Source organism: Apodemus sylvaticus, chromosome 2 (genome assembly GCF_947179515.1).
Source record: "Apodemus sylvaticus chromosome 2, mApoSyl1.1, whole genome shotgun sequence".
Classification (NCBI taxonomy): domain Eukaryota; kingdom Metazoa; phylum Chordata; class Mammalia; order Rodentia; family Muridae; genus Apodemus; species Apodemus sylvaticus.
In genome coordinates, this window is record NC_067473.1 from 100,157,989 (window position 1) to 100,185,939 (window position 27,951).

A 27,951-nucleotide genomic window follows, 5' to 3' on the forward strand; every position below is an offset into this window, starting at 1 on the left:
TGGGATTCAATGGAAAAGAAGATGTATTGAAGAATACTTTCTCCTTGAGGAAAGGTAATGAGCTCTCATCAACTTGGACTTCTATAAAGCTATGAGATACTAGCACTCCTTGAATCTACATCCCTAAAGGAGAAGTGCCTTTCTCCTTTGTTATGCTTTTCTCTGCCTATAGGCTGGAAAAACACAGAAAATGGCCTCCTAAGAGAAGTACTAATTATAATACTACTATCCAACTAAAACTATCCAGCCATGAGACTGGAAAATGATCTGAGATCCTCTTTATGTAAATATGTTTTGCTTTCCTGGGAGAGTTGAATCTCTGTAGACAGACACTGTTACATGGAATCTATCCTTCTACCATCCTCTAGGACTGCATCTGTGGTAATCAATGCCTCTCTGAGAGAAGGATATGTGTGATCCTCTTATTTGCTCTCTCCAAGTCATGCTGCCCACTATCTCCAGGTTCACTCTGAGGGTCACCTCCTCTAATCAACCACTGCCAAGACATCCCCAACTCCTTTATTTTCCTATGAAGGGAAATGTTAAGTGAACTTTTGCTCTCCAAAATACAAATCCCCTTTCCTTGCAAATCTTAAATCAAATTAAATCTGACTTTAGAGATATTCAGTTAAACCTGATCAATATACTGAAATTTTCCAACATCTCACTCTATTAATGGATACAAGCTACAAAAAGATAACGTTAGTCCTATGTCAGACAAATGTATGTTCAGGAAAACAAGTTGTTTCCAGGCTGCTGAATTGTATGCTGTTGACCTTCTTTTATCCTATGGTCCACCTTACAAGTTCTTTTGTGAAGGGGAAAGAGACCCCAAAATCAAGGAGGTCATTTCCTAAGAAAACCTTTAAGGGGTCCAGGACAGTCCTTTCTTAAAACAGCAAGATAAATATTTTCAAGATTGTATTCTAAAGGGATTAAGACGGGCCAGGATCAAATCTAAATCTACTCCCAATTGTTTACTACAGGTGAAGACCATGTAGGAAAACCCTTTGCCTTCCTTGAAAAGCACCTAGGGATATCAATGTACCACTCATCTATGTCTTGAGAAATCATAGAAAGAAAATCAATTTAAACAAATATGTTTATAAGCAAATTAATCCTGGGTATTAGAAGGCATGTATAGGAACTATCCCTTGAACCAGTACACACTTTAAATAATTTCCTGAAGACTGCCAATTCAGTCTTTTACAATTAATCTCTGGAGAATGCTCAATGAGGAAAAAAAAACTAAGGTGACAGCCTGGTGGTGACCTCACAATAGTGCAGGCTGATACCAAAACAACACAAAGATCCAACAAAGAAAGAGAACTTCAGACCTATTTCCCTTATGAACATCGATGCAAAAATACTCAATAAAATTCTTGCCAATGGAATCCAAGAACACATCAAAACGATCATCCACCATGATCAAGTAAGCTTTATCCCAGGGATGCAGGGTTGGTTCAATATACGGAAATCCATCAATGCAATCCACTTCATAAACAAACTCAAAGAAAAAAACCACATGGACATTTCATTGGATGCTGAAAAGGCATTTGACAAAATTCAGCATCCTTTCATGCTTAAAGTCTTGGAAAGAACAGGAATTCAAGGCCCATACCTAAACATAGTAAAAGCAATATACAGCAAAGCCAGCATCAAACTAAATGGAGACAAACTTGAAGCAATCCCACTAAAATCAGGGACTAGACAGGGCTGACTCCTTTCTCCTTATCTTTTCAATATAGTACTTGAGGTACTAGCTAGGGCAATTAGACAACATAAGGAGGTCAAAGGGATACAAATTGGAAAGGAAGAAGTCAAACTATCATTATTTGCAGACGATATGATAATCTACCTAAGTGACCCAAAAAACTCCACTAGAGAACTCGTACAGCTGATAAACAACTTCAGCAAAGTGGCAGGTTATTAAATCAACTCAAGCAACTCAGTAGCCTTCCTATACTCAAAGGATAAGCAGGCTGAGAAAGAAATTGGGGAAATGACCCCCTTCACAATAGCCACAAACAGTATAGAGTACCTTGGGGTGACTCTTATCAAACATGTGAAAGATCTATATGACAAGAACTTCAAGACTATGAAGAAGGAAATGGAAGAAGACCTCAAAAAACGGGAAAAACCTCCCATGCTCATGGATCAGCAGGGTTAACATAGTTAAAATGGCCATTTTGCCAAAAGCAATATACAGATTCAACACAATACCCATCAAAATCCCAACTCAATTCTTCACAGAGTTAGAAAGAGCAATCCTCAAATTCATCTGGAACAACAAAAAACCCAGGATAGCTAAAACTATTCTCAACAATAAAAGAAATTCTGGGGATATCAGTATCCCTGACCTCAAGCAATACTACAGAACAATAATGTTAAAAACTGCATGGTATTGGTACAGTGACAAGCAGGTAGATCAATGGAACAGAATTGAAGATCCAGAAATGAACCCACACAAGTATGGCCACCTGATCACTGACAAAGGGCCTGAAAACATCCAATGGAAAAAAGATAGCCTTTTCAACAAATGGTGCTGGTTCAACTGGAGGTCAGCATGCAGAAGAATGCGAATTGATCCATCCTTGTCTCCTTGTACTAAGCTCAACTCCAAATGGACCAAGGACCTCCACATAAAGCCAGACACTCTGAAGCTAATAGAAAAGAAACTGGGGAAGACCATTGAGGACATCGGTACAGGGAGAAAGTTTCTGAAGAGATCACCAATAGCATATGCTCTAAGATCAAGAATTGACAAATGGGACCTCATAAATTACAAAGTTTCTGTAAAGCAAAGGACACCATCAAAAGGACAAATTGGCAACCAACAAATTGGGAAAAGATCTTCACCAACCCTACATCAGATAGAGGTCTAATATCCAATATATATAAAGAACTCAAAAAGTTAGACTCCAGAAAACCAAATAAACCTATTAAAAAATGGAGTACAGAGTTAAACAAAGAATTTTCACCTGAAGAACTTCGGATGGCGAAGAAGCATCTTAAAATATGCTCAACTTCATTAGTCATCAGGGAAATGCAAATCAAAACAACCCTGAGATTTCACCTTACACCAGTCAGAATGGCTAAGATTAAAAATTCAGGAGACAGCAGGTGTTGGAGAGGGTGTGGAGAAAGAGGAACACTCCTCCACTGCTGGTGGAGTTGCAAATTGGTACAACCACTCTGGAAATCAGTCTGGAGGTTCCTCCGAAAACTGGGCACCTCACTTCCAGAAGATCCTGCTATACCACTCCTGGGCATATACCCAGAAGATTCCCCTGCATGTAATAAGGATACATGTTCCACTATGTTCATAGCAGCCCTATTTATAATAGCCAGAAGCTGGAAAGAACCCAGGTATCCCTCAACAGAAGAGTGGATGCAAAAAATGTGGTATATATACACAATGGAGTACTATTCAGCCATTAGAAACAATGAATTCATGAAATTCTTAGGCAAATGGATGGAGCTGGAGAACATCATACTAAGTGAGGTAACCCAGTCTCAAAAGATGAATCATGGTATGCGCTCACTAATAAGTGGATAGTAACCTAGAAAACTGGAATACCCAAAACATACTACATATCAAATGAGGTACAAGAAGAACGGAGGAGTGGCCCCTTGTTCTGGAAAGACTCAGTGAAGCAGTATAGGGCAAAACCAGAACAGGGAAGTGGGAAGGGGTGGGTGGGAAAACAGGGGGAGGGAAGTGGGCTTATGGGACTTTCAGGGAGTGGGGGTCTAGAAAAGGGGAAATCATTTGAAATGTAAATAAAAAATATATCCAATAAAAATTTTTTTAAAAAAAGGATTTCTAAATAGCCTTACAGTTAACTGCTACATTTAAGGACACTCAAGAAATTTAAAAAGTAACCTTGTAAGCAAAGGAAGCTGCCATGACCCATCCACTCTGAAAGAGGCAACACAAGAGGTTACACTATCTTTGGAAGCAGAATTCCCTGCATCTCAACCCCTCCGCCCCACAAGTCATTCAACAGCACTGTTAAGTTCTTAGGCTGTTATCTTCAGCTCTTGCTGATGAGACACCATACTTATCCAGGAGCTGCACATGATTCTGAGAACTGAAAGAAAGGAAGTACCCTTCCTTCTAGATTCTGAAACTATATAACTATTCAAGTATATGTTCTAATATGGTTTTTACCTCCTCTCTCAATATACCATGAAAGACATCAGAGAAAAAGCCTAATTCCATACATCTCTCAATTCCTGATCTTTGTTTATCTTCCATCTTCTTCCATAACTACTTAATCTATCTTCCATATTCTTCCATAACTACTTAATGAAACCATGTATCACAGCTCCTGTGCTAGAAAGAGACATTCTGGCCCAAATCCATTCCACTAGACTTGTGGCTCCATAGCAGGCTACTTACTTGTCCCTCATTGAAAAAAATCATAATCCAGGACTTTCAGTGACACAAAAAAAAGTTCACAATGCCTACACCACCATTCCAGTCCAAGTTCATCCCAAGAACCCCTTTCTTTTCCTCATCAAAGACAGTGTCCTCTAAAATTGTAACCTTAAAAGGAATTGGAAATCAATCATGATTTAAAGATGACTTCAAGTCACAGGCTCTCAAAATCAAGCAAAAGTCCCTGTAACATCCCAATGTTGGATGTTCAAAAGACTAGTGAATAATCGAAGTCAGTAAGGGCCTCCTCCTTATTAACAAGGCCATAATGTCTACCTACCTAGGAGCCCCCAATTCCTATCCTTTGGTAACACAAATCCCTAAGAGGACCAAATGGTTCACAGTTACAGATTTAAATGGTCCGTTTTTCTGCATGCCTTTACAACCTTATTGCCAATATCTTTTTGCATTTGAGGATCTTTTGAATGAAACCACCAAAATCTCTTGAACTATATTGCCCCCAAATTTACAAGACAGTCCTCACATATTTGGATAGACACTGTCATGGACCTGGCTAAATTCTCTAACTTACAAGTTAATGTTCTCCAGTAAGCAGATAACATCTTCCTTGGTTCCTTCATTGGTGATATCTCTTAGGAAAGAATTACATAAGAAATTGGAGCTATAAAATATCATCCTGAGTGAGGTCATCCAATCACAAAAGAATACACACAGTATGCACTTGCTGATAAGTGGATATATGACCCAAATCTAGGGGTAAACCCAAGATCCAACTCACAGACCACATGAAGCTCAAGAAGAAGGAAGACCAAAGTGTGTATATTTTGATCCTTAATGGAAAGTGGATGAAAATACCCATGATTCACAGCCAACCAATAGAATGAGCATAGGGTCCCCTGTGGATCAGCTAGAAAAAGTACCCAAGGAGCTGAAGAGGCTTGCAGCTCTGCAGGAGGATCAATAATATGTACCAACCAGTATCTCCAGAGCTCCCAGGAACTAAGCCACCAACCAAAGAGTACACATGGAGGGACCCATATCTCCAGCTACATATGTAGCAGAAGATGACCATTTCAGATATCAATGAGAGGAGAAGCCATTGGTCCTGTGAAGGCTCAATTCCCCAGAATGGGGGAAAGCTAGTCAGGAAATTGGGGGAAGGGAAATTAGGAAGGGGGGGGGTGGGTATGGGATAGGCAGTTTTCAGAGGGGTAAGAGGGAAAGGGAATACCATTTGAAATGTAAATAAAGCAAATATCTAATAAAAAAGAAATACTGTCAGAAGGTATGGCAGGCATAGCAAGGTATAATTCCTCTATGGATAGTTTTGGAGAGATAATAAGGGACTAAATGTGGATGATAAAGATTCTTAGTGAGAGTGTAAGTATTTTTGACAGAGAAAAGTATATGTGCCAAGTCACAAAGTGGAAGAACACCCTGATAGACTTAGAAAGAAGAATCATTGGTGGAGGACTAGACTATGATAGAAAAATGAGAATAAAACTTGAAATTTTATTGGATGGTTTTTAAATAGTCTTGTAGTTAGTTATTTCTAACCACTAGGTGAATAAACATCACTCTAGAAACAAGTAAAAATAAAAACAAAAACAAAAACAGAATGACCACACATAAATGGCCAAATTTGGAGAGGTATCAAATAACGTAATCTTTCAACAAACCCAATAGAAGACAGCTACACAACAAGAATTTCACCTTTAACTAAGATGCCAACAGTGTTCATGCACATGTAACGGTAAAAGAAAAAAATGAAATGGAGCTGGGCATGGCGTCATGTAATCCAGCCATGGGGGAAGAGGCAGATGGGTTGCAAGTTCAGGATTAGTGGGCATTAGATAGTGATTTGCAGGTGAGTTCAGGATAAATAGTTAGCTCTTACATATCCCCTACCTCTTTAAAGATAGGTAAAATGGAATTATAAATTTAAAAAAGCAGATGAGTGTGTGTTTGCACATGGGGAAGACACTATAGAAAATCACTATTGGATGTGGAGAAAATGTCAGGAGCCATCTAAAAAATGGCTAAGACTAGTGGATGACTTCCTGGAGATGGACCACCATTTTTGCATGGTCTGCCATGGGTAAGCTCTGAGAGAAAAGTCCCCAAGTGTCTTCATCCCAGCATTGTTTCTTGTTATTGATATGTCTCTCCTATTACTATTATTTAGTCTAATGATTTCTTGTAATCAACCCACCCTATTGGGCAAATTTACTGCAGATCAACATGAAGATGGACTTTTATGAATTAATGATTTTATAGAATTCTTGATTTGATTCAAATAATTGTAGGAAGAAAGTTTTAAGAGATGGTGTACTGGCTGGTTTTGTGTGTCAACCTGAGTTTCTCTGAAGTTATCACAGAGAAAGGAGCCTCCCTTGAGGAAATGTGTTCTAAGGTGTGGTTTCCTGCCTTTTGTTAGTATTTTCCACCCATTAGTCTTTGCAGAGCTGGATTTCTGGAAAGATATTCTGTAAATTTGCTTTTTTCATGGAATTTCTTGATTTATCTGTCTATGGTAATTGAAAGTTTTGCAGGGTACAGTAGTCTGGGCTGACATTTATGTTTTCTTAGGGTCTGTATGACAACTTCCCAGGATCTTCTGGCTTTCATAGTCTCTGGTGAGTAGTCTGGTATAATTCTGAAAGGTCTGCCTTTATATGTTACTTGACCTTTTCCCTCTTACAGCTTTTAATATTCTTTCTTTCTTTAGTGCATTTGGTATTTTGATTATTATGTGAGAGGAGGAATTTCTGCTCTGGACCAGTATGCTTGGAGTTCTGTAGGTGTCTTGAATGTTCATGGGCATCTCTTTCTTTAGGTTAGAGAAGCTTTCTTCTATAATTTTGTTGAAGATATTTATTGGGCCTTTAAGATGCAAATCTTTGCTTTCTTCTATACCTATAATCTTTAGGTTTGGTCTTCTCATTGTATCCTGGAGTTCCTGGATGATTTGGGTTACAAGCTTTTTGCATTTTGCATTTTCTTTGACTTTTGAGTCAATGTTTTCTATGGCATCTTCAGCATCTGAGATTCTTTCTTCTATCTCTTGTATTCTGCTGTTGATCCTTGCATCTATGACTCCTGAATTCTTTCCAAGGGTTTCTATCTCCAGAGATGTCTCACTTTGCAATTTTTTTATTGTTTCTACTTCCATTTTTAGATCCTGGATAGTTTTGTTCAGTTCCTTCACTTGTTTGTTTGTTTTTTTCCTGAAATTCTTTAGGGAATTTTTTTTTGTGTTTCCTCTTTAAGGGCTTCTATGTGTTGACCCATGTTCTCCTGTGTTTTTTGTAGGGATTTTTGTGATTCCTCTTTAAGGGCTTCTGCATGTTGACCCATGTTCTGCCATAATTGCCTATGGGATTTTTGTGTTTCCTCTTTAAGGGCTTCTGCCTGTGGACCCATGTTCTCTCGTGATTTCTTCATGGGAGTTTTGTGTTTCCTCTATAAGGGCTTCTACCTGTTGACCCATATTCTCCTGTATTTCTTTAAGGGAATTTTGTGTTTCCTCTTTAATGGCTTCTACCTGTTGACCCATGTTCTCCTGTATTTCTTTAAGGGAATTATTTATGTCCTTCTTGAAGTCCTCCATCAGCATCATGAGATGTGATTTTTATATTCAGCTCTTGCTTTTCTGATGTAATGGAGTATCCAGAATTTGCTGTTGTAGGAGAACTGGGTTCTGATGGTGACATGTTGCCTTGATTTCTGTTGGTAATGATCTTGTGTTTGCCTTTGGCCATCTAGTTATCTCTGGTGTTAGCTGGCCTTGCTGTCTCTAACTTCTCTGTCCTTCAGGCCTATGTTTCTGTACTCATGGGATTCCCTTTCTCTCAAATACCCTGCATACAGCTGGTTCTCCAGAAAGTATCAGGAGATGGGGTCTTCCCTGTGGCAGCATTGGAAAGGGTCAAATGCCCTGCAGGCTGCTAGTTCTCAACTGTTCTGCTTCTGCCAGTTCTCTCGAAAGTATCAGGAAGTAGGATCTTGGCAAAAGTGGAACTGGTCTACCACATCTGAAGGAACAGGGAAGTGGGGGGTGGGAGGAGAGAGGGGTAGAAGGGATGGAAGGGGATTGGTGATCTGGGGGTTGCTAGATAGTGAGTCCCAGAGCAGCTCGGGCCTCTAGAAGTAGGGGGTGGGGAGTAGTTCTTACCAATTGCCTGCTCCTGTCAATTCCCTAGAAAGTATCAGGAAGTAGAATCTTCCCCATGGCAGAAGTGGCTTGGGTCTACAACATCTGATGGAATAGGGTGGTGACAGGGGAAGCTGGTATATATAGTTTGTACGTTTATCATTCCAGGCTCCAGTGGTGACATTGTACTGACCCAATTTCCATCTTGTTTCTGCTGTGTCTCTAGGGCAGAAGGCCACCATCTCCTGCAAGGCCAGTCAGAGTATCAATAATTATTGCTTAAGCTTTATGCACTGGTACCAACAGAAACCAGGACAGACACCCAAACTCCTCATCTATGGTGCATCCAACCTAGAATCAGGGGTCCCTGCCAGCTTCAGTGGCAGAGGGTCTAGGACAGACTTCACCCTCACCATTGAGCCTATGAAGGCTGAAGATACTGCAAGGAATTACTGTCAGCAAAATAAGGAGCTTCCTCCCACAGTGCTCCAGGGCTGAACAACAACCTCCTGGGGCTGCAGCTCAGTGAGGCTCAGTCTCTCAGTTCTTACTCTGACATCTCAACACAGAGCTCTAGGCTTGTTTTGAAGAATATCTCAAATAATGAAACAAGGTTTATAAACAAATATGTATGTGTGTCCCATCCTTCATGCTTTGTAATTTAATTATGTCCCAACAAAATATATGATTATTTTAATTATTATTTATCATTTAACGATTATACATCTTTGGATAATTTTCCCTTCTCCCCTCAGTCCCTGACTACATCTCTGCTTATTCCCCCACCCTCAGAATCCTCCTTTGACATTCCTGTCACTGAGGACTTACTGTCTCTTATTTATAATTCAGAAAATAAGAAAAGATAATAAATATAAATTATGTCACTAAAAATTGTTAACCAAAGACATTTACTGTAGTCTGTGTGTGTGTGTGTGTGTGTGTGTGTGCGCGCGCGCACGCGCGCGCGCGCGCGTCAGAGTATATGTGTATGTCAGAGTATGTGTGTGTGTCAGGGGGGGTGTCAGGGTGTGTGTGTGTGTGTGTGTGTGTGTGTGTGTGTGTGTGTATGCATGTATGTGTGAAAGGACAACATGCAGAAGTTAGTTCTTTCTTTCGCCAGATCCACTCTGTGAATCAAACTCAGGTTGTCAGTCTTCTGTGAGCATGCTTTCTGGTACAGGGTGATCAACCATACCAGTATGAGGTACTATTTCTTTCCCTTTAATCATTTATTTTAATTTTAAATTCCAGCGAGGGTTTAAGTGTGAATTCTCATAGCAGTCAGAAGAGGATATCAGATCCCAGGGAACTGATACATGAGGATTTGAGATAGTTGATGGTGGTGATGGAAACCAAACTGGGGTCCTCTTCAAGAGGAAGAACTGCTCTGAACTGCTAAGCTATTTATTTGCCTCTGACCTACCATTTATTAAGGTATTTTTTATATTTAGCAACCCCCTTTTCTTTGCTTGCCCTCACAAACAACCTGCTATAGTTACTTAGAAACATAGGCTGTGCTACAGTTGTTTTGCTGCTTTGGTTCCAATGTCTCTATCTCAGTGCCCATCCCAAAATTAAGCTTTAGTATCAAACTTATTGGTTTTCCTTTTGTCTTGATCCAATGTTCTTCATTTAAACAGTCTCTGTATTTATGCTCAATGTCCTTCTGCCCTTTTCTTTCCTTTCTTTCCTTTCCTTCTTTCTTTCTTTTTTCATCTTTTGTGTAGGGTGTATAAAACATGTGAGTGAATATAACATGTAGTGCACATGGAGGACAAAGAACAACATTAGGTGTTGGTCCTCAAATTCCACCTTGTTTGAAACAGAGTGTCATCAGGGAAGGTTCCAAACATCGGAATCTATACCCTGAAGGGAGAAGTACTTTTTTTCCTATACTATGGCTTGCTGTATCCATAAATTATAAAACAGAGAAAATAGACTTCTAGGAGGAATATTAATTATGATACTACCATCCAAGTAGAACTATCCAGCCATGAAGCTGGAAAATGATCTGAGATCCCCTATATATAAATATGTTTTACTTTCCTGGGAAAGTAAAATCTCTGTAGACAGACACTGTAACATGGAATCTACTCTTCTAGTCTTCTCCAGGACTGCATCTGTGGTGATCAATGCCTCTCTGAGAGAAGGATAAGTGGGATACTCTGTTTGTTTTCTGATCCTGCCCACTATCTCCAAGTTCACACTGAGGGTCACCTCCTCTAATCAACCACTGCTAAGTGGTCTGTAACTCCTTTACTTTCCTCTTAAGGGAAATGTCAAGTGAACATTTGCTCTCCAAAATGCAAATCCCCTATCTTTGCAAAACTTAAATCAAATTAAATCTGACTTTAGATTTTCAGTTGAACCTGACCAATATACTGTAGCTTTCCAAAATCTCAGCCTGGTAATGGATACAAGCCACAAAAAGATAATGTTTGTCTTAGACAAATATAAGTTCAGGAAAACAAGAAGTTTGCTGACAGATGAATCTTATGCTGATGACCTTCTTGTATCCTATGGTCCACATAACTAGCCTTTTCTGAAGGGGAAAGAGACTCTAAAGGAAAGGAGGTAATTTCCTAAGAAAACCTTTAAGGGGTCCATGACAGTCCATTCTTAAAACAGCAAGAAAAATATTAAGCTTATATTCCAAAGGAATTAAGAAGGGCCAGGATTAAATCTTAATCTACTCCAAATTGTCAACTACAGGTCACGGGCTTGTAGAGGAAAAAAAGGGAAAAACCCCTCTCTGCCAGGCTAATATCCAATGTATACAAAGAACTCAAGAAGTTAGACCCCAGAGAGTGAAATAACCCTATTAAAAATGGGATACAGAGCTAAACAGGGAATACTCAACTGAGGAAACTTAAATGGCTCTGAAGCACCTAAAAAAAGTGTTCAGCATTCTTAGTAATCAGGGAAATGCAGATCAAAACAACACTGAGATTCTACCTCACACTTAGTCAGAATGGCTAAGATGAAAAACTCAGGGGACAGCAGATGCTAGAGAGGATGTTGGGACAGAAGAATACTTCTCCATTGCTGGTGGGATTGCAAGCTGTTACAACCAATCTGGAAATCAGTTTGGTGGTTCCTCAGAAAATTAGACAGAGTACTCTACCTGAGCACCCAGCTATACCACTCCTGGGCATATTCCCAGAAGATGCTCTAATATGTAATAAGGACACATGCTCAACTATGTTCATAGCAGCCTTATTTATAATAGCCAGAAGCTGGAAAGAAGCCAGATGTCCCTCAACGGAGAAGTGGTGTATATACACAATGGAGTACTATTTAGCCATAAAAATAATGAATTCATGAATTCTTAAAAAAAATTGTATGGAACTGGAAAATATCATCCTGAGTGAGGAAACCCACTCACCAAGGAACACTCATGGTATGCGCTCACTGATAAGTGGATATTAGCCCAGATGCTTGGAATACCCAAGACACATTTCAAAAATCAAAAATGATGCCCAAGATGGAGGAAGAACAAAATATGGATCCTTGTGTCCTTTGTAGAAAGGGGGAAATACCAACAGAAGGAGAGACAGAGACAAAAGGGGGAGCCGAGTCTGAGGGAAAGACCATCCAGAGACTACCCCACCCAGGGATCCATCCTATATGCAGTTAGAAAACCCAGACACTATTGTGATTGCCCACAAGTGCTGGCTTACCGGGGCTGGATAGAGCTTTCACATGGGAGGCTCTCCTTTGTTTGCAGCACCACAGGAGGAACAACAATATGAGACACCCAGTATTCCCAGAGCTCCCGGGGACAAAACTATCAACCAAAGAGTACACATGGAGTTACCCATGGCTCCAGACACATAGGCAGCAGAGGATGGTCTTGCTAAGATACCAAAAGGAGGAGAGGCCCTTGGTCCTGGAAAGACTTGATGCCATAGTCTAGAGGAATACCAGGATATGGAAGTTGGTGAGGGTTGATAGGGGAAGGTGAGATGGCTTATGGTATTTTCAGGGGAGGGGGGAACCAGGAAAGGGGACATTTGAAATGTAAATAAATATCTAATATAAAATAAGGAAAACAGAAAAGGCAAAAAATAGAAACAGAATGAAGACTACCTAATTCGTTCTATGAAGCCACAATTACACTTACACCTAAACCTAACAGAGACCCAACAAAGAGAACTTCAGACCAATTTCCCTTAGGAACATTGATTCATAAATACTCAATAAAATTCTTGCCAACTGAATCCAAGAACACATTCAAACGTTCATTCTCCACAATCGAGTAGCCTTCATCCCAGGGATGCAGAAATGATTCAACATATGGAAATCTATCAACACAATCCACTACATAAACAAACTCAAAGAAAAAAACCATAGTCATCTCATTGGATGCTGAAAAGGTATTTGACAATATTCATCAGCCCTTCATGTTAAAAGCCTTGGAAAGATCAGGAATTCAAGGTCCATACCCACAGTAAAAGCAATATACAGCAAACCAGTAGCCAACATTGAACTATATGGAGAGAAACTTAAAGCAATCCCAGTAAAATCAGGGTCTAGACAAGGCTGATCACTCTCTCCCTATCTGTTCAATATAGTACTTGAAGTTCTAGCTGGAGCAATTATAATACAAATGTAGGTCAAAGGGATACAAATTGGAAATGGAGAAATAAAAATAACACTATTTGCAGAATACTATTTATAGTATTCTTAGGTTACCCCAAAAATTCCATCAGAGAACTCCTAAACCTGATAAACAACTTCAGCAAAGTGGCTGGATATAAAATTAACTCAAACAAATCAGTAGCCTTCGTCTACTCAAAGGATAAACAGGCTGAGAAAGAAATTAGGGAAATGACACCCTTCACAATAGTCACAAATAATATTACATACCTTGTTATGAGTCTAACCAAGCAAGTGAAAGATCTGTATGACAAGAATTTCAGGCCTCTGAAGAAAGAAATCAAAGATCTCAGAAGATGTTCATGAATATAGTAAAAATGGCCACCTTGCCTAAAGCAATATACAGATTCAATGCAATCCCCATCAAAATTCCAACTCAATTCTTCATAAAGTTAGACAGAGCAATTTGAGAACAGCCAGTGGAGCAGCGGGTGGAACACTAACCAGGTGAGTGTGTAGAAAGCACTAACCAGGAAAATTGCAGACAGCATTTGGCTTAATGATGCCTTGGCAGGCTCTGGGAAACCAAACCCTCAAAGATGTGCCCAAGTTATGTTCTGTGCCCTTGGAAATGAATCACAATAGAAGTCAGTAGAACTGCTTTGTGTGGCTACTCACAATAAGCTTGGATCTGACCCAACCACTCAGCAGCACTTCCTGAACCTGTGCATAAGGTTTTATCGTATTTGCCTTTTTTATTGGATATATTCCTTATTGACATTTCAAATGTTATCCCCTATCCATTCCTCCCTCCCCCTACTTCTATGGTCACTGGTCTCTTCATGGTACTAAAGAAAGAGAGAACATCAAAGTTGGTACCTCCATGCTTGGGGGTCACTCTCCTTTAAAGCACGTTGTATCCTCAGTTGAATTTGTGAACAGTTCAGATATACTCAGCCCACCAAGGCCAGGACAGTTAGTTTTCTTATAGTCATTCTTAATATTCATTATAGAGGAGATCCTGAAGGTATTGGAACAGTCAGGTATTGTCAGTGCTTTTCAAAATTGAGCACTTATTCGTAGCTACTGTTAAAGGAATGATGGGGGGGCTGGAGAGACGGCTTAGCAGGTAAGAGCACTGACTGTTCTTCCAAAGTTCAAATCCCAGTGCCCACATGGTGGCTCACAACCATCCTTAAAGAGATCTGATGCCCTTTTCTGGTGTCCGAAGACAGCTACAGTATATTTACATATAATAAAGGAATGATGGATTAATTTAATAAAGTTAAAAAGGGTTTTTTAACTTTTTCGTAGACAAACTTTTAAAAGTCAAAAATACCATAAGATACAGAATCAGAGATCAAGAGACTATATCCAGGAGTAAGTTAATAAGTTATTCAAGGCAAAATGAGTCACTTGGTTGATTCCTAAACTCTGAAATATATATTACGTGAAACACAGCTGTGGTAAGCACCCACAGGGCTATGGAAGCAGCTTAGCCTTACTATACTGACCTAGCATGTGCAAGGCCCTCACCCTACTCTCCACCCGCCACTAGCACCCTCACCACTACAATAAACGAATACAAAGAAGAGGGATTTTCTTCATTTTGTGTTCTATACTTGTTTAATTTAAAAAGACCCTTTTGCCAAAATTGTTCATTAAAGGACAACTGTTGAACTTTGAAAAAACTGTAGGAGAGAATTATCTGTCTTTCCTTCATCTTCCCTCTTTATTCCTTTCTCTCTTTCTTTTTCATTCTTTCTTCTTTCCTCTTCCTCCCTTCCATGGTTCTTCTCTTCCTCTTCTTCCTTCCTGCCTCCCTCTTCCCCCTTTCTTCCTACTCCTACTCTCCACATTTCAATGCATCTTACTGTTCCTTCTTATCATAAGTCTTCTTATAACTTTATTTTCTTATTAAATTAAAATACTACTGTCACACCCCACCTTAAAATCTTACTAGGAAATCCATCCTGCTGACTAGTTAAACCTAGAAAGGGGCAGCAGTCTGAGAATATGAACAAATACTTCTCTACCTATATAACGATTTATACATCTATCTGTCTATCTTACAATTTCTCTGGGAAAGAACCAACAGTTGTGTTGATTAGCATTTATCACTATGACTAAATATAAGATATTTATTAATAATCTTGGATATAATCTAAATATAAGATATCTATTAATAATCTTGGATAATTTTAAAAACTACACAAAAGATGTATCTGGGCACATCTTTGTTACAGGCTTCTTTTCTTCATTTTTGAACTACTGCATGTCCTGCAGTATTATTTCTGTTCAATAAAAAGAACTTCCTCTTACTAGTTTTATTTGAAGACAATGGACTGGCAGGGTCTCTCTATGGACAAATTACTTGTCCCTGTAGTTGTGAGGACCTGGCTCACATCCCTGGTACCCAAAAAAATCTAGATGCAGCAGCATGGATTTAGAGTGCAGCCGTATTTAGAGTGATATTGTGACAAGATGAAAGACAGAAACAAGAGAATTTCCACAAGAGAATTCCCTGGCCTAAAAAGCATTTCATGAGTTGGGGTGAAGAACAGATCTTGTCTCAGATCTACACTCAAACTTGTCTTCTGATCTCCACCCATATATCATGGCAAGAGAGGTTGACTTCAAACATAAACAAATGTACAAACATGTAAAAAATATATCATACACATGTATCTAAAACATGGATCTAAAACAATAAGGTAATATGCCAAGAATTAGGTTACTTTTTTTTCATTGAATAATTTCTTTATTTACTCTCAGATAATGCTTTCATTGGATATGTACAATTTTCTTGAAATAACTTACATTCTCTACATACTGCATCTACAATTCACACCCCCACCTAACACCTCAAAAGGCTAGAGGGCACTTATTTAATAGAGTAGAGTGCAAAAAGAAACCTGGGTGTGAGTGGTACACACCTTCAATCCGAGCACTCTGGAGGCAGAGTCAGAAGGATGTGGTCTACAGATTGAGTTTCAGGACAACCAAGAATAAATAGAGAAATCCTGTCTCAAAAAGGTGTATTTAGAAGTCTCCTTTAAGACACATGTGATGCTCTAGTAAATTTCTTGCTGGCACCAACTCCCTGTGGGTGAAACAGGAGCAGGTGCCCTGTGAGCAGCAGCACACACTCTGCTGAGCTGATTTGCATATGGAGTCATTATCCAACAGCCCAGGCTCCTTTAAGGGCAGCTGCCAGGAGCCTAAGAAGCATCCTCTCTTCTAGTTCTCAGAGATGGAGACAGACACACTCCTGCTATGGGTGCTGCTGCTCTGGGTTCCAGGTGAGGATTCAGAGGAGTGTTGGGAGCAGCCTCTGTGTCCATCATGACTCTCTATGCCTCTGGGCTCTTGACCATTATATTAATGCATTTGTAATTTGTTTGAACTTTCCTGATTCCCTGTGATATCGTGGTTTCTCATAGTGATGATCACAGTATTCTTGAAAATTTTAATGAAAAGGTCCTCTGCTGGGAAGGTGTTTATAAACATATAACAATAATCTGTGTGTTTATCATCCTAGGCTCCACTGGTGACATTGTGCTGACCCAGTCTCCAGCTTCTTTGGCTGTGTCTCTAGGGCAGAGGGCCACCATCTCCTGCAAGGCCAGCCAGAGTGTAGATAGTTATGGCATAAGTTTTATGCACTGGTACCAACAGAAACCAGGACAGCCACCCAAACTCCTCATCTATGGTGCATCCAACCTAGCATCTGGGGTCCCTGCCAGGTTCAGTGGCAGCGGGTCTGGGACAGACTTCACCCTCACCATCAGTCCTGTGGAGGCTGATGATGCTGTAACCTATTACTGTCAGCAAGGTAATGAGCTTCCTCCCACAGTGCTCCAAGGCTGAACAAAAACCTCCTGGGGTTGCAGCTCAGTGAGGCTCAGTCTCTCAGTTCTCTCTTACTCTCTGTCATCTCAACACAGAGTTCTAGGCTTCTTTGGAAAAATATCTCAAATAATAAAACATGTTTTATAAACAAAAATGAATGTGTGTCCCATCCTTCAAGCTTTGTAATTTAATTATTTCCCAACAAAAATATTATTATCTTAGTTATTGTTTATCATTTAAATTGGTTTTTTGAAAAACGCTCTTTTTTATTTAATTTTTATTGATATATTTTTATTTACATTTCAAATGATTTCCTCTTTTCTGGGTCCCCACTCCCCCACAAGTCCCATAAGCCCTCTTCCCTCCCCCTGTTCCTCCATTTACCCCTTCCTGCTTCCCTGTTCTGGAATTCCCCTATACTCTTGCACTGAGTCTTTCCAGAACAAAGGGCCACTCCTCCATTCTTTTTGGACATCATTTAATATGTGGATTATGTCTTGAGTATTCAAAGTTTGTAGACTAATATCCACTTATCAGTGAGTGCATACCATGATTGGTCTTTTGAGACTGGGTTACCTCACTTAGTATGATGTTCTCCAGTTCCATCCATTTGTCTAAGAATTTCATGAATTCATTGTTTCTAATGGCTGAATAGTACTCCATTGTAAAAATATACCACAATTTTTGTAACCATTCCTCCGTTAGAGGACAGCTGGGTTCTTTCCAGCTTCTGGCTACTACAAATAGGGCTGCTATGAACATAGTGGAGCGTGTGTCCTTATCGCATGCTGAAGAATCCTCTGGGTATATGCCCAGGAGTAGTATAACAGGGTCCTCAGGAAGTGTCATGTCCAGTTTTCCGAGGAACAGCCAGACTGATTTCCAAAGTGGCTGCACCATCTTGCAATCCCAACAGAAGTGGAGGAGTGTTCCTCTTTCTCCACATCCTCGCCAACACCTGCTATCTCCTGAGTTTTTGGCCTTAGCCATTATGACTGGTGTGAGGTGAAATCTCAGGGTTTCTTTGATTTTCATTTCCCTAATGATTAATGATGTTGAACATTTCTTAAGGTGTTTCTCGGCCCTCTGAAGTTCTTCATGTAAAAATTCTTTGCTTAGCTCCGTACCCCACTTTTTAATGGGGTTATTTGGTTCTCTGGGTTCTAGCTTCTTGAGTTCTTTGTACATATTAGTTGTTAGCCCTCTGTCGGATTTAGGGTCGGTGAAGATCCTTTCCCAATCTGTTGGTTGACATTTTGTCCTTTTGACAGTGTCCTTTGCCTTACAGAAACTTTGTAGTTTTATGAGGTCCCATTTGTCAATTCTTGATCTTAGAGCATAAGCTATTGGTGTTCTATTCAGGAACTTTTCCCCTGTGCCCATGTCCTCAAGGGTCTTCCCCAGTTTCTTTTCTATTAGTTTCAGTGTGTCAGGTTTTATGTGGAGGTCTTTGATCCATTTGGAGATGAGCTTAGTACAAGGCTATAAGAATGGATCAATTCGCATTGTTCTGCATGCTGACCTCCAATTGAACCAGCACCATTGTTGAAAAGACTATCTTTTTTCCACAGGATGCTTTCAGCTCATTTGTCGAAGATCAAGTGACCATAGGTGTGTTGGTTCATTTCTGTGTCTTCAATCCTATTCCATTGATCCACTTGCCTGACTTTGTACCAATACCATGCAGTTTTCATCACTATTGCTCTGTAGTAAAGTTTAAATCTGGGATACTGAATCCCCCTGAAGTTCTTTTACTGTTGAGAATAGTGTTAGCTATCCTATGTTTTTTGTTATTCCAGATGATTTTGAGAATTGCTCTTTCTAGCTCTATGAAGAACTGGGTTGGGATTTTTATGGAGATAGCATTGAAACTGTAGATTGCCTTTGGTAAGATGGCCATTTTAACTATATTAATCCTGCCAATCCACGAGCATGGAAGATTTTTCCATTTTCTGAGATCTTCTTTGATTTCCTTCTTCAGAGATCTGAAGTTCTTATTATATAGGTCTTTCACTTGTTTGGTTAGAGTCACCCCAGGATACTTTTTGCTGTTTGTAGCTATTGTGAAGGTAGTCATTTCCCTAATTTCTTTCTCAGTCTGCTTATCCTTTGAATGTATAAAGGCTACTTATTTGCTTGAGTTGATTTTGTAGCCAGACACTTTGCTGAAGTTGTTTATCAGCTGTAGGAACTCTCTAGTAGAGTTTTTAGGGTCACTTAAGTATACTATCATATCATCTGAAAATAGTGATAGTTTGACTTCTTCCTTTCCAATTTGTATCCTTTTGACTTCCTTATGTTGTCTAATTACTCTAACTATGAATTCAAGAACTATATTGAAAAGATATGGAGAGAGGGGGCAGCCTTGTCTAGTCCCTGATTTTAGTGGGATTGCTTCAAGTTTCTCTCCATTTAGTTTGATGCTGGCTACCGGTTTGCTGTATATTGCTTTTACTGTGTTTAGATATGGGCCTTGAATTCCTGTTCTTTCAAGAGTTTAAGCATGAAAGGATGCTGAATTTTGTCAAATTTTTTCAGCATCCAATGAAATGACCATGTGGATTTTTCTTTGAGTTTGTTTATGTAGTGGATTGCATTGATGGATTTCCGTATATTAAACCAACCCTGCATTCCCGGGTTAAAGCCTACTTGATCATGGTGGATGATCGTTTTGATGTGTTCTTGGATTCGGTTGGCAAGAATTTTATTGAGTATTTTTGCATCGATGTTCATAAGGGAAATTGTTCGGAAGTTCTCTTTCTTTGTTGGATCTTTGTGTGGTTTTGGTATCAGCGTAATTGTGGCTTCATAGAAGGAATTGGGTAGTGTTCCTTCTGTTTCTATTTTGTGGAATAGTTTGAAGAGTATTGGTGTTAAGTCTTCTTTGAAGGTCTGATAGAATTCTGCACTGAAACCATCTGGTCCTGTGCTTTTTTTGGTTGGAAGACATTCTATGACTCCTTCTATTTCTTTAGGCGTTATGGGACTGTTTAGATGATCTATTTGGTCCTGATTTACTTTTGGTATTTGGTATCTGTCAAGGAAATTGTCCATTTCCTCCAGATTCTCCAGTTGTGTTGAGTACAGGCTCTTGTAGTAGGATCTGATGATTTTTTGGATTTCCTCAGTTTCCGTTGTTATATCTCCCTTTTCATTTCTAAGTTTGTTAATTTGGATACTTTCTCTGTGCCCTTTGGTCAGTCTGGCTAAGGGTTTATCTATCTTGTTGATTTTCTCAAAGAACCAGCTCCTGGATTCGTTAATTCTTTGTACGGTTCGCTTTGTTTCCAATTGATTGATTTCAGCCCTGAGTTTGATGAATTGTCTTCTTTTTGTTCCAGGACTTTCAGGTGTGTCGTTAAGCTGCTAGTGTATGCTCTCTCCATTTTCTTTTTGGAGGCACTGAGGGCTATGAGTTTACATCTTAGCACTGCTTTCATTGTGTCCCAAAGATTTGGGTATGTTGTGCCTTGATTTTCATTAAATTCTAAAAAGTCTCTGATTTCTTTCTTTATTTCTTCTTTGGTCAAGGTGTCATTGAGTAGAGTATTATTCAGCCTCCATGTGTATGTGGGCTTTCTGTTGTTTTTGTTGCTATTGAAAATCACTCTTATACCATAGTGATCTGATAGGAGGCATGGGATTAGTTCGATCATCTTATATTTGTTGAGGTCTGCGTTGTGTCCAATTATATGGTCGATTTTGGAGAAGGTACCATGAGGTGCTGAGAAAAAGGTATATTCTTTTGCTTTAGGGTGAAATGTTCTATAAATATCAGTCAAATCCAATTGGTCCAAAGCTTCAATTAGTTTTACTGTGTCCCTGTTTAGTTTCTGTTTTCCCGAGCGGTCCATTAAGGAAAGTGCAGTGTTGAAGTCCCCCACAATTATTGTGTTAGATGCAATGTGTGCTTTGAGCTTTAGTAAAGTTTCTTTTACGAATGAGGGTGCCTTTGCATTTGGAGCATAGATGTTCAGAATTGAAAGTTCTTCTTGGTGGATTTTTCCTTTGACCAGCAAGAAGTGTCCTTCTGTGTCTCTTTTGATGACTTTAGGTTGAAAGTCAATTTTATCTGATATTAGAATGGCTACTCCTGCTCGTTTCCTGTGACCATTGGCTTGTAAGATTGTCTTCCAGCCTTTTACTCTAAGGTAGTTTTTATCTTTGACACTGAGGTGTGTCTCCTGTATACAGCAAATTGTAGGGTCCTGTTTCCTTATCCAGTCTGTTAGTCTATGTCTTTTTATTGGGGAATTGAGACCATTGATGTTAAGAGATATTAGGGAATAGTGATTATTACTTACTGTCATTTTTGATGTTCTTTTTATATTTGAGTGGTTATCTTCTTTTGGGTTTGATGAAGGAAGGTAACTATCTTGCTTTTTCCAGGGTGTAGTTTCCTTCCTTGTATTGGAGTTTTCCTCCTATTATTCTTTGCAGAGCTGGGTTTGTGGAAAGATATTGTGTAAATTTGGTTTTGTCATGGAATATCTTGGTTTCTCTATCTATGGTGAATGAGAGTTTTGCTGGGTATAGTAATCTTGGCTGACATTTGTGTTCTCTTAGAGTCTGCATGAGATCTGCCCAGGATCTTCTAGCTTTCATGGTCTCTGGTGAGAAGTCTGGTGTGATTCTGATAGGTCTTCCTTTATATGTTACTTGGCCTTTCTCTCTTACTGCCTTTAATATTCTTTGTTTGTTTAGTGCATTTGGGGTTTTGATTATTATGTGATGGGAGGTATTTCTGCTCAGGTCCAGTCTGTTTGGAGTTCTGTAGGCTTCTTGTATATTCATAGGCATCTCTCTCTTTAAGTTAGGAAAGTTTTCTTCCATAATTTTGTTGAAGATATTTGCTGGGCCTTTCTGTTGTAAATCTTCACTCTCATCTATACCTATAATCCTTAGGTTTGGTCTTCTCATTGTATCCTGGATTTCCTGGATGTTCTGGGATACAAGCTTTTTGCATTTTGCATTTTCTTTGACAGTTGAGTCAATGCTTTCTATGGTATCTTTGGCATCTGATATTCTTTCTTCCATCTCTTGTATTCTGTTGTTTATATTTGCATCTATGGCCCCTGATTTCTTCTCAAGGTTTTCTATCTCCAAAGTTGTCTCCCTTTGTGATTTCTTAGTTGTTTCTACTTCTGTTTTTAGGTCCAGGATGGTTTTGCCCAGTTCCATCATTTGTTTGTCTGTGTTTTCCTGAAATTCTTTAAGAGATTTTTGTGTTTCCTCTTTCATGACTTCTGCCTGTTGACTCAAGTTCTCCTGCATTTCTTTAAGTTTTTTTTTTTTTTTTGCCTTTCTTCTTTATTGGCTTCTATTTCTTGGGCCTTATTCTGCTGCATTTCTTTAAGTGTTTTTTGTGTTTCCATTATACGGGTTTCTAGTTTATTCATGTTGCCCTGTATTTCTTTAAGAGATTCATTCATGTCCTTTTTGTGTTCTTCTAGCAGCATCATGAACAGTGATTTTAAATCCAAATCTTGTTTCTCTGGTGTGTTGGCATAACCAGGACTTGCTGATGTTGGAGAGTTTGGTTCAGATGCTGCCATATTGCCTAGATTTCTGTTAGTAGCGTTCCTGCGTTTGCCCTTTGCCATCTTGTTCTCTGGAGCTAATTGGTCTTGTCTCTGGCTGGTGTTTCAGCCTCCTGAGAGGCTCTAGGGCTAATTCTGCAACACTGGAGGGCAGGATTTCCCCTGTTGCAGATTGCTAATGTGCTTTCCTCCTCTTGGGTGCCCTTGCAGCCCTAGTGTTCTTTGCCCCAGATTGTGTCTGTGAGCCAGAAGGTGCCCGTTTGCTCCTTCAGGGAGTGCTGAGGCTGTATGCTGCAGGGACCTTTTCTGCTTGCTGATCTCTCTGCTGGGCCCAGGAACTCCCAACTGGGTGGGTGCACACAAGGCTAGCCTAGCTGCTCAGGCCCTGAGTCTAGGCAAAAACCTGGCAGGCCAATGTCGGAGCAAAATTCCCCTCAGCTGTGAGTGTTAATTGGGTCTGTCAGGTGGCTAGTGTGGTGGCGTGTGCACGCTCCCTGAGAGTGCTGGGAGAGTCTGCTGGGCTAACAACCTCCTGGCCTGGTCAGCACACAGATGGCCCACCGAGCAGCCCAGGGCCTGGGGGCAGTCCAGGGCCTGACCTTCTGAAACCCCTGCTATGTCTGCCTCGGGCTATGCCTGGTAGCTGGTTTGGTTTTGCCTGCTAGGTCTCTCTGGCTTCCCGTAGGCAAAATGGCGGCAGTGTACGCCGGCCCGGGCAAACAACCTCCTGGCTGGGTCGGCACACAGATGGCCCACCGAGCAGCCCAGGACCTGGGGGCAGTCCAGGGCCTGACCGTCTGAGACCCCTGCTATGTCCGCCTCGGGCTATGCCTGTTAGCTGGTTTGGTTTTGCCTGCTAGGTCTCTCTGGCTTCCCTTAGGCAAAATGGCGGTGGCGCGCGCACGTGCGCTGGCGGGGGGGGGGGGGGGGGGGAGGGGGACCTCCTGGCCGGGTTTGCACCCCGGTGGCTCCCTCCCCCTCCCCGATCAGCCAGGGTCTGGGTGCAGGCCAACGCCCGTCTGGCTTAGACCCCCGCTATGTTGGTCTCGGGTTATATTTGCGTACCTCAGTCTGATTTCTCTGGCGACCGAGAACCAATATGGAGGCCTCGTAACTAACTGGCGGGAGGCAGAGTTCTGATGTGGCTTCTGTGTGGTGAAAGGCGCCGTAAATCCTCCGCTGCTCGCAGGCTGGCTAGCCAGCGATGGCCAGTGGTCGTGGGCGCAGGGTCTGCCTGGACCCTGTCCGCTTGGTTCTACTGCTGATGGCCCTTCTTCTGGACCAGCCGCTGCTGCTGCTGCTCGGTCATGGACTTTTTAATTGTGAGTTTGTGATGCTTCTCTCAGCCTATACAATAACTACAGCTAGTGGCAGGAGCATGACATGAACATACAGAGAATTGGCCTAACCTTTCAAATACTATATTGCATATCATAAAATTCCTTACCAACATTTCCTTATTCACAAAATAAAATGCTGGCATTGATCTTCTAATGTTATATTAAATATAACCCATCTGAATTATTAATTTGGAGGTACCCCTTTAAGCATTGCAACCAAGGCAAGTTTCTTGGCAGGATATTAAGGCTTGGGGAAGTTAAGGAGTTGACCTAATGTCACACACAGTACAAGAGTCTAATCCAGTGCCTGAATTATGGCTTCCTTAATGACCTCCAAGCTTCCTACATCTAGGAAGCAATACTGGCCAGGAAATGCTACTGACACCCACTCATCCTCAGGTTTCTAGGTGCCAATAAGGACATTAGCATGTAAGTGGCATGCAGATGAGTCCATTCAGCTCTAAAATGACATCAAGGTGTTTAAGAACACACAAGCCTACATTATGCCCTTATCTGTATAAATTTGCCAAGACTGGCTTCTAAGAGGTCATTATTTACTGTCATTGGCTGACCTGTCTGCTCCCAAGATCATACCACCCTGAATAGCTAATTAACTCTATTCATTATCACTATGTATACAATAAATGTTTTATTAATAATGTGGTTTTAGTTAGGGTTACTGTTGATGTGATGAAATATCATGTCCAAGACATTATTTAGAAGAAAGAATTTAATAGAGGGTTGCTCACAGTTTCAGAAGGATAGGCTATGGCCATCATGGCCAGATCATGGTGAAAGGCAGGCAGGAATGCTGCTGGAAGAGTTGCTAAAGGCGTACATCCTGATCCATAGATAACAGACCAAGAGAGAGACAATGGGCCTGGCAGTGGGTTTTTGAAACTTCAAAGCCCACTCTAAGTGACACATCTCTTCCAACAAGGCCACACTTCCTCCAGTACCTCCTAGTCCTTCCTAACAGTCTACCAACTGCATAACAAGGTTCTCAAATGTTTGATGGGGTATTATCTAAACCACCACAGATGCTTTTATATTCTCCATGAAATTATTATGATGGCTAAAGAAACCCCATGTTATGCTAGGTATCTATCTTGATACCCACTAGCTGATTTTCTCTGACGCCAATCCCTGAAAGATAAGTTCCTGTAACCCTGAATTAGTGACTCTTACCCAGAAATGCACAGCCATGACCATCTACTTGTTAAGATGCAACTAACTTCTTTTTGATTTCTCTAACTTCTTCATGCATACAGTCGAGGACTGTTGTGAGATTGCCTTATCTTGGCAGAGCAAAACAACTCCTGGCTTGCTTGTGCAGATACTCAAGGTCTTCTTGTGATTTTTCATTTTTAAAAATCCTTCCCTTATCCTCCTTCACACAGCAATCTCAATTTTGGCTCAGAGACTGTTATCCCAATAACAGTAATCAATAAATCTTTTACTTATAACTGGATTGAGTCTATAGTCTTTTCCCTGGGGTCAGGAACTCTATAACATTATTGTTTATACTATTTTCAAACTCTTGACAGAGACGCTCTCATGCAATGTTCCAAGATAAAAATTATCTTAAAATTATATACTTGGAAGCCCTCTAATAAACCAGGAAAGTGGAAATCCCCCCATAAGAAATTTGAAAGCTGACACATCCACTATGGAAATCAGTCTGGTTGTGCCTCAGAAAACTGGACATAGTAATACCTGAGGATTCAGCTCTACCACTCCTGGGCATATACCCAGAAGATGCTCCAACATGTAATAAGGACACATGCTCCACTATGTTCATAGCAGCCTTATTTATAATATCCAGAAGTGGAAACAACCCAAATGTCCCTCAACTAAGGAATGGATACAGAAACAGTGGTACATTTACACAATGGAATACTACTCAGCTATTAAAAAACAATGAATTCATGAAATTCTTAGGCAATATCTAAACTAGAAAATATCATCCTGAGTGAGGTAACCTGATCACAAAGTGAGGTAACGCAATTACATACCAATCACACTTGGTATGCACTGACTGATAAGTGGATACTGGTCCAGAAGCTTGAAATACCCAAGATACAACTGATGGACCAAAGGAAACTCAAGCAGAGGATGGCATTGTTGGTCATCAGGAGGAGTGACCCTTGGTCCTGAGAAGGCTGGATGCCCCAATATAGGGGAATGTCATGTCAGGGAAGAGGGAGTAGGTGGGTGGGTGAATAGGGGGAGGGAGATGGGATAGGGTGTTTTTGCAGGGGAAACCAGGAAAGGTAATAACATTTGAAATGTAAACAAAGAAAATATCTAAAGAAGAAGAAGAAGAAGAAGAAGAAGAAGAAGAAGAAGAAGAAGAAGAAGAAGAAGAAGAAGAAAAGCTGAATAGTATTCTGCTATGTAAATGAACCACATTTTTTGTATTCATTCTTCCATTGGGGAGAATCTGGGTTGTTTCCAGTTTCTGGCTCTTACAAATAAAGTTACTATGAACATAAAAAAAAGGGGGGGGTGGGGGCAGAAATAAAAAGATTAGCTGAAATGCCCAAAAAAGGGAAGGGAGAACCTGTAGAAGCCATATCTAGAGGCTTGGCAAAGTCCCTGGTTGGGAGATGGGGCTACCCACTCATCTTCAAATTCTTGACCCAGAAGGGCTCCAACCAAAAGGAAATGTACAAGGACAAACTGGGGAGCAGAAACTGAAGTAAAGGCCATAAGAGACTGCCCCACGTGGGGATCCATCCCATATATAGACACAAAACTCAGACACTATTTCAGATGTAAAGACATGCTTGCTGACAGGAGCCAGTTATAGCTGTCTCCTGAGAGGCTCTGCCAGAGCCTGACAACTATAGAGGCAGATGCTCACAGCCAATCATTGGACTTAACACGGGGTCTGCAATGGAGGAATTAGAAAAAGGATTGAAGGAGCAGAAGGGCTTTGCAACCCCATAGGATGAACAACAATATCAACCAACCAGATATCCCATGGTCTAAATCACCAAGCAAGGAGTACACATGGATGGATCCATGGCTCCAACCCTATATGTAGCAGAGGATGGCATTATCAGGCATCAATGGGAGAAGAAACCTTTGGTCCCGTGAAAGTTCGATGCCTCAGTGTAGGGGAATGCAAAGGAAGGGAGGCAGAAATGGGTGGGTAGGTAGGAGCACAACCTCATAGAACCAGGAGGTGGGGGGATGGGATAGAGGGTTTCTTAGTGTTGCTTGGAATTGGAAAATGGGATAACATTTGAAATGTAAATAAATAAAATATCCATGAAAAAATGTATCTGGGCACATCTTCACTACATGCTTCTTTTCTTTATTTTTGAACTCCTGCATATCCTGCAGTATTAATTCTGATCAATAAAACGAACTTTCTCTTACTGGTTTCCTTGAAAACAATGGGCTGACAGGGTATCTCTGTGAGCAAAGTAATTGTCACAAAGGTATGAGGACCTGGCCCACATCCCAGGTACCCAAAAAAAGCCAGATGCAGCAGCAGCATAGACTGTGTTTGGAGTGATGCTGTGGCAAGAGGAGAGACAGAAACAAGAGAATCCCACAAGAGCCTGGCCTAAAAAGCATTTCATGACTAGGGGGTGAACAACAGACCTTCTCTCAGATCTACACCCAAACTTGTCTTCTGATCTCCACCCACACACCATGGGCAAGAGAAGTTTCCCTCAAACATGAGCATGTACAAATATACCAACTTCATTTTGCACCAGGGAGCCAGGAGAGTCCACAGACTTCTGTGCACAGCACACAAGGAGAGAGAGATCTCCCAGCAGAGCTATCACATTTGAGCGCATAGATGAGATCTCCACCTTCTCTATAGAGGGGGCCAAGCTAGGAGCACACAGGGCCTAAGATCAGTGGAACAGCTGGGTTGGAAGTCTTCCTGCCTGCCCCCATTTGCACCAGGGATCCAGGAAACTCCACAGTCTTCTGTGCATAGCCCACCAGGAGAGAGAGATCACTCAGCAGTGCTTTTACTTTTGAACTCAGAAAAGTAAGAACACAGGCTTACAGGCCCACAGGAGGAACAAACTCCAGCCA

At 40.7% G+C, this 27,951-nt stretch overlaps 1 long non-coding RNA gene and 1 gene segment (V, D, J or C); one reads left to right on the forward strand and one right to left on the reverse strand.

The window, feature by feature from the left end:
- The window catches only part of LOC127677136 (Ig kappa chain V-III region MOPC 321-like), a 198,845-nt gene that overhangs the window by 11,603 nt on the left and 159,291 nt on the right, over nucleotides 1-27,951 (forward strand). The window contains 1 exon segment of the V gene segment in view: nucleotides 16,699-16,880. Coding sequence covers nucleotides 16,699-16,880 — 182 coding nt within the window.
- Nucleotides 16,782-27,951, reverse strand: part of LOC127677183 (uncharacterized) — a 110,315-nt gene continuing 99,145 nt past the window's right edge. The window contains exon 3 of the long non-coding RNA XR_007976506.1: nucleotides 16,782-16,880. This is a non-coding gene — a long non-coding RNA (uncharacterized LOC127677183). The remainder of the gene's footprint in view (nucleotides 16,881-27,951) is intronic.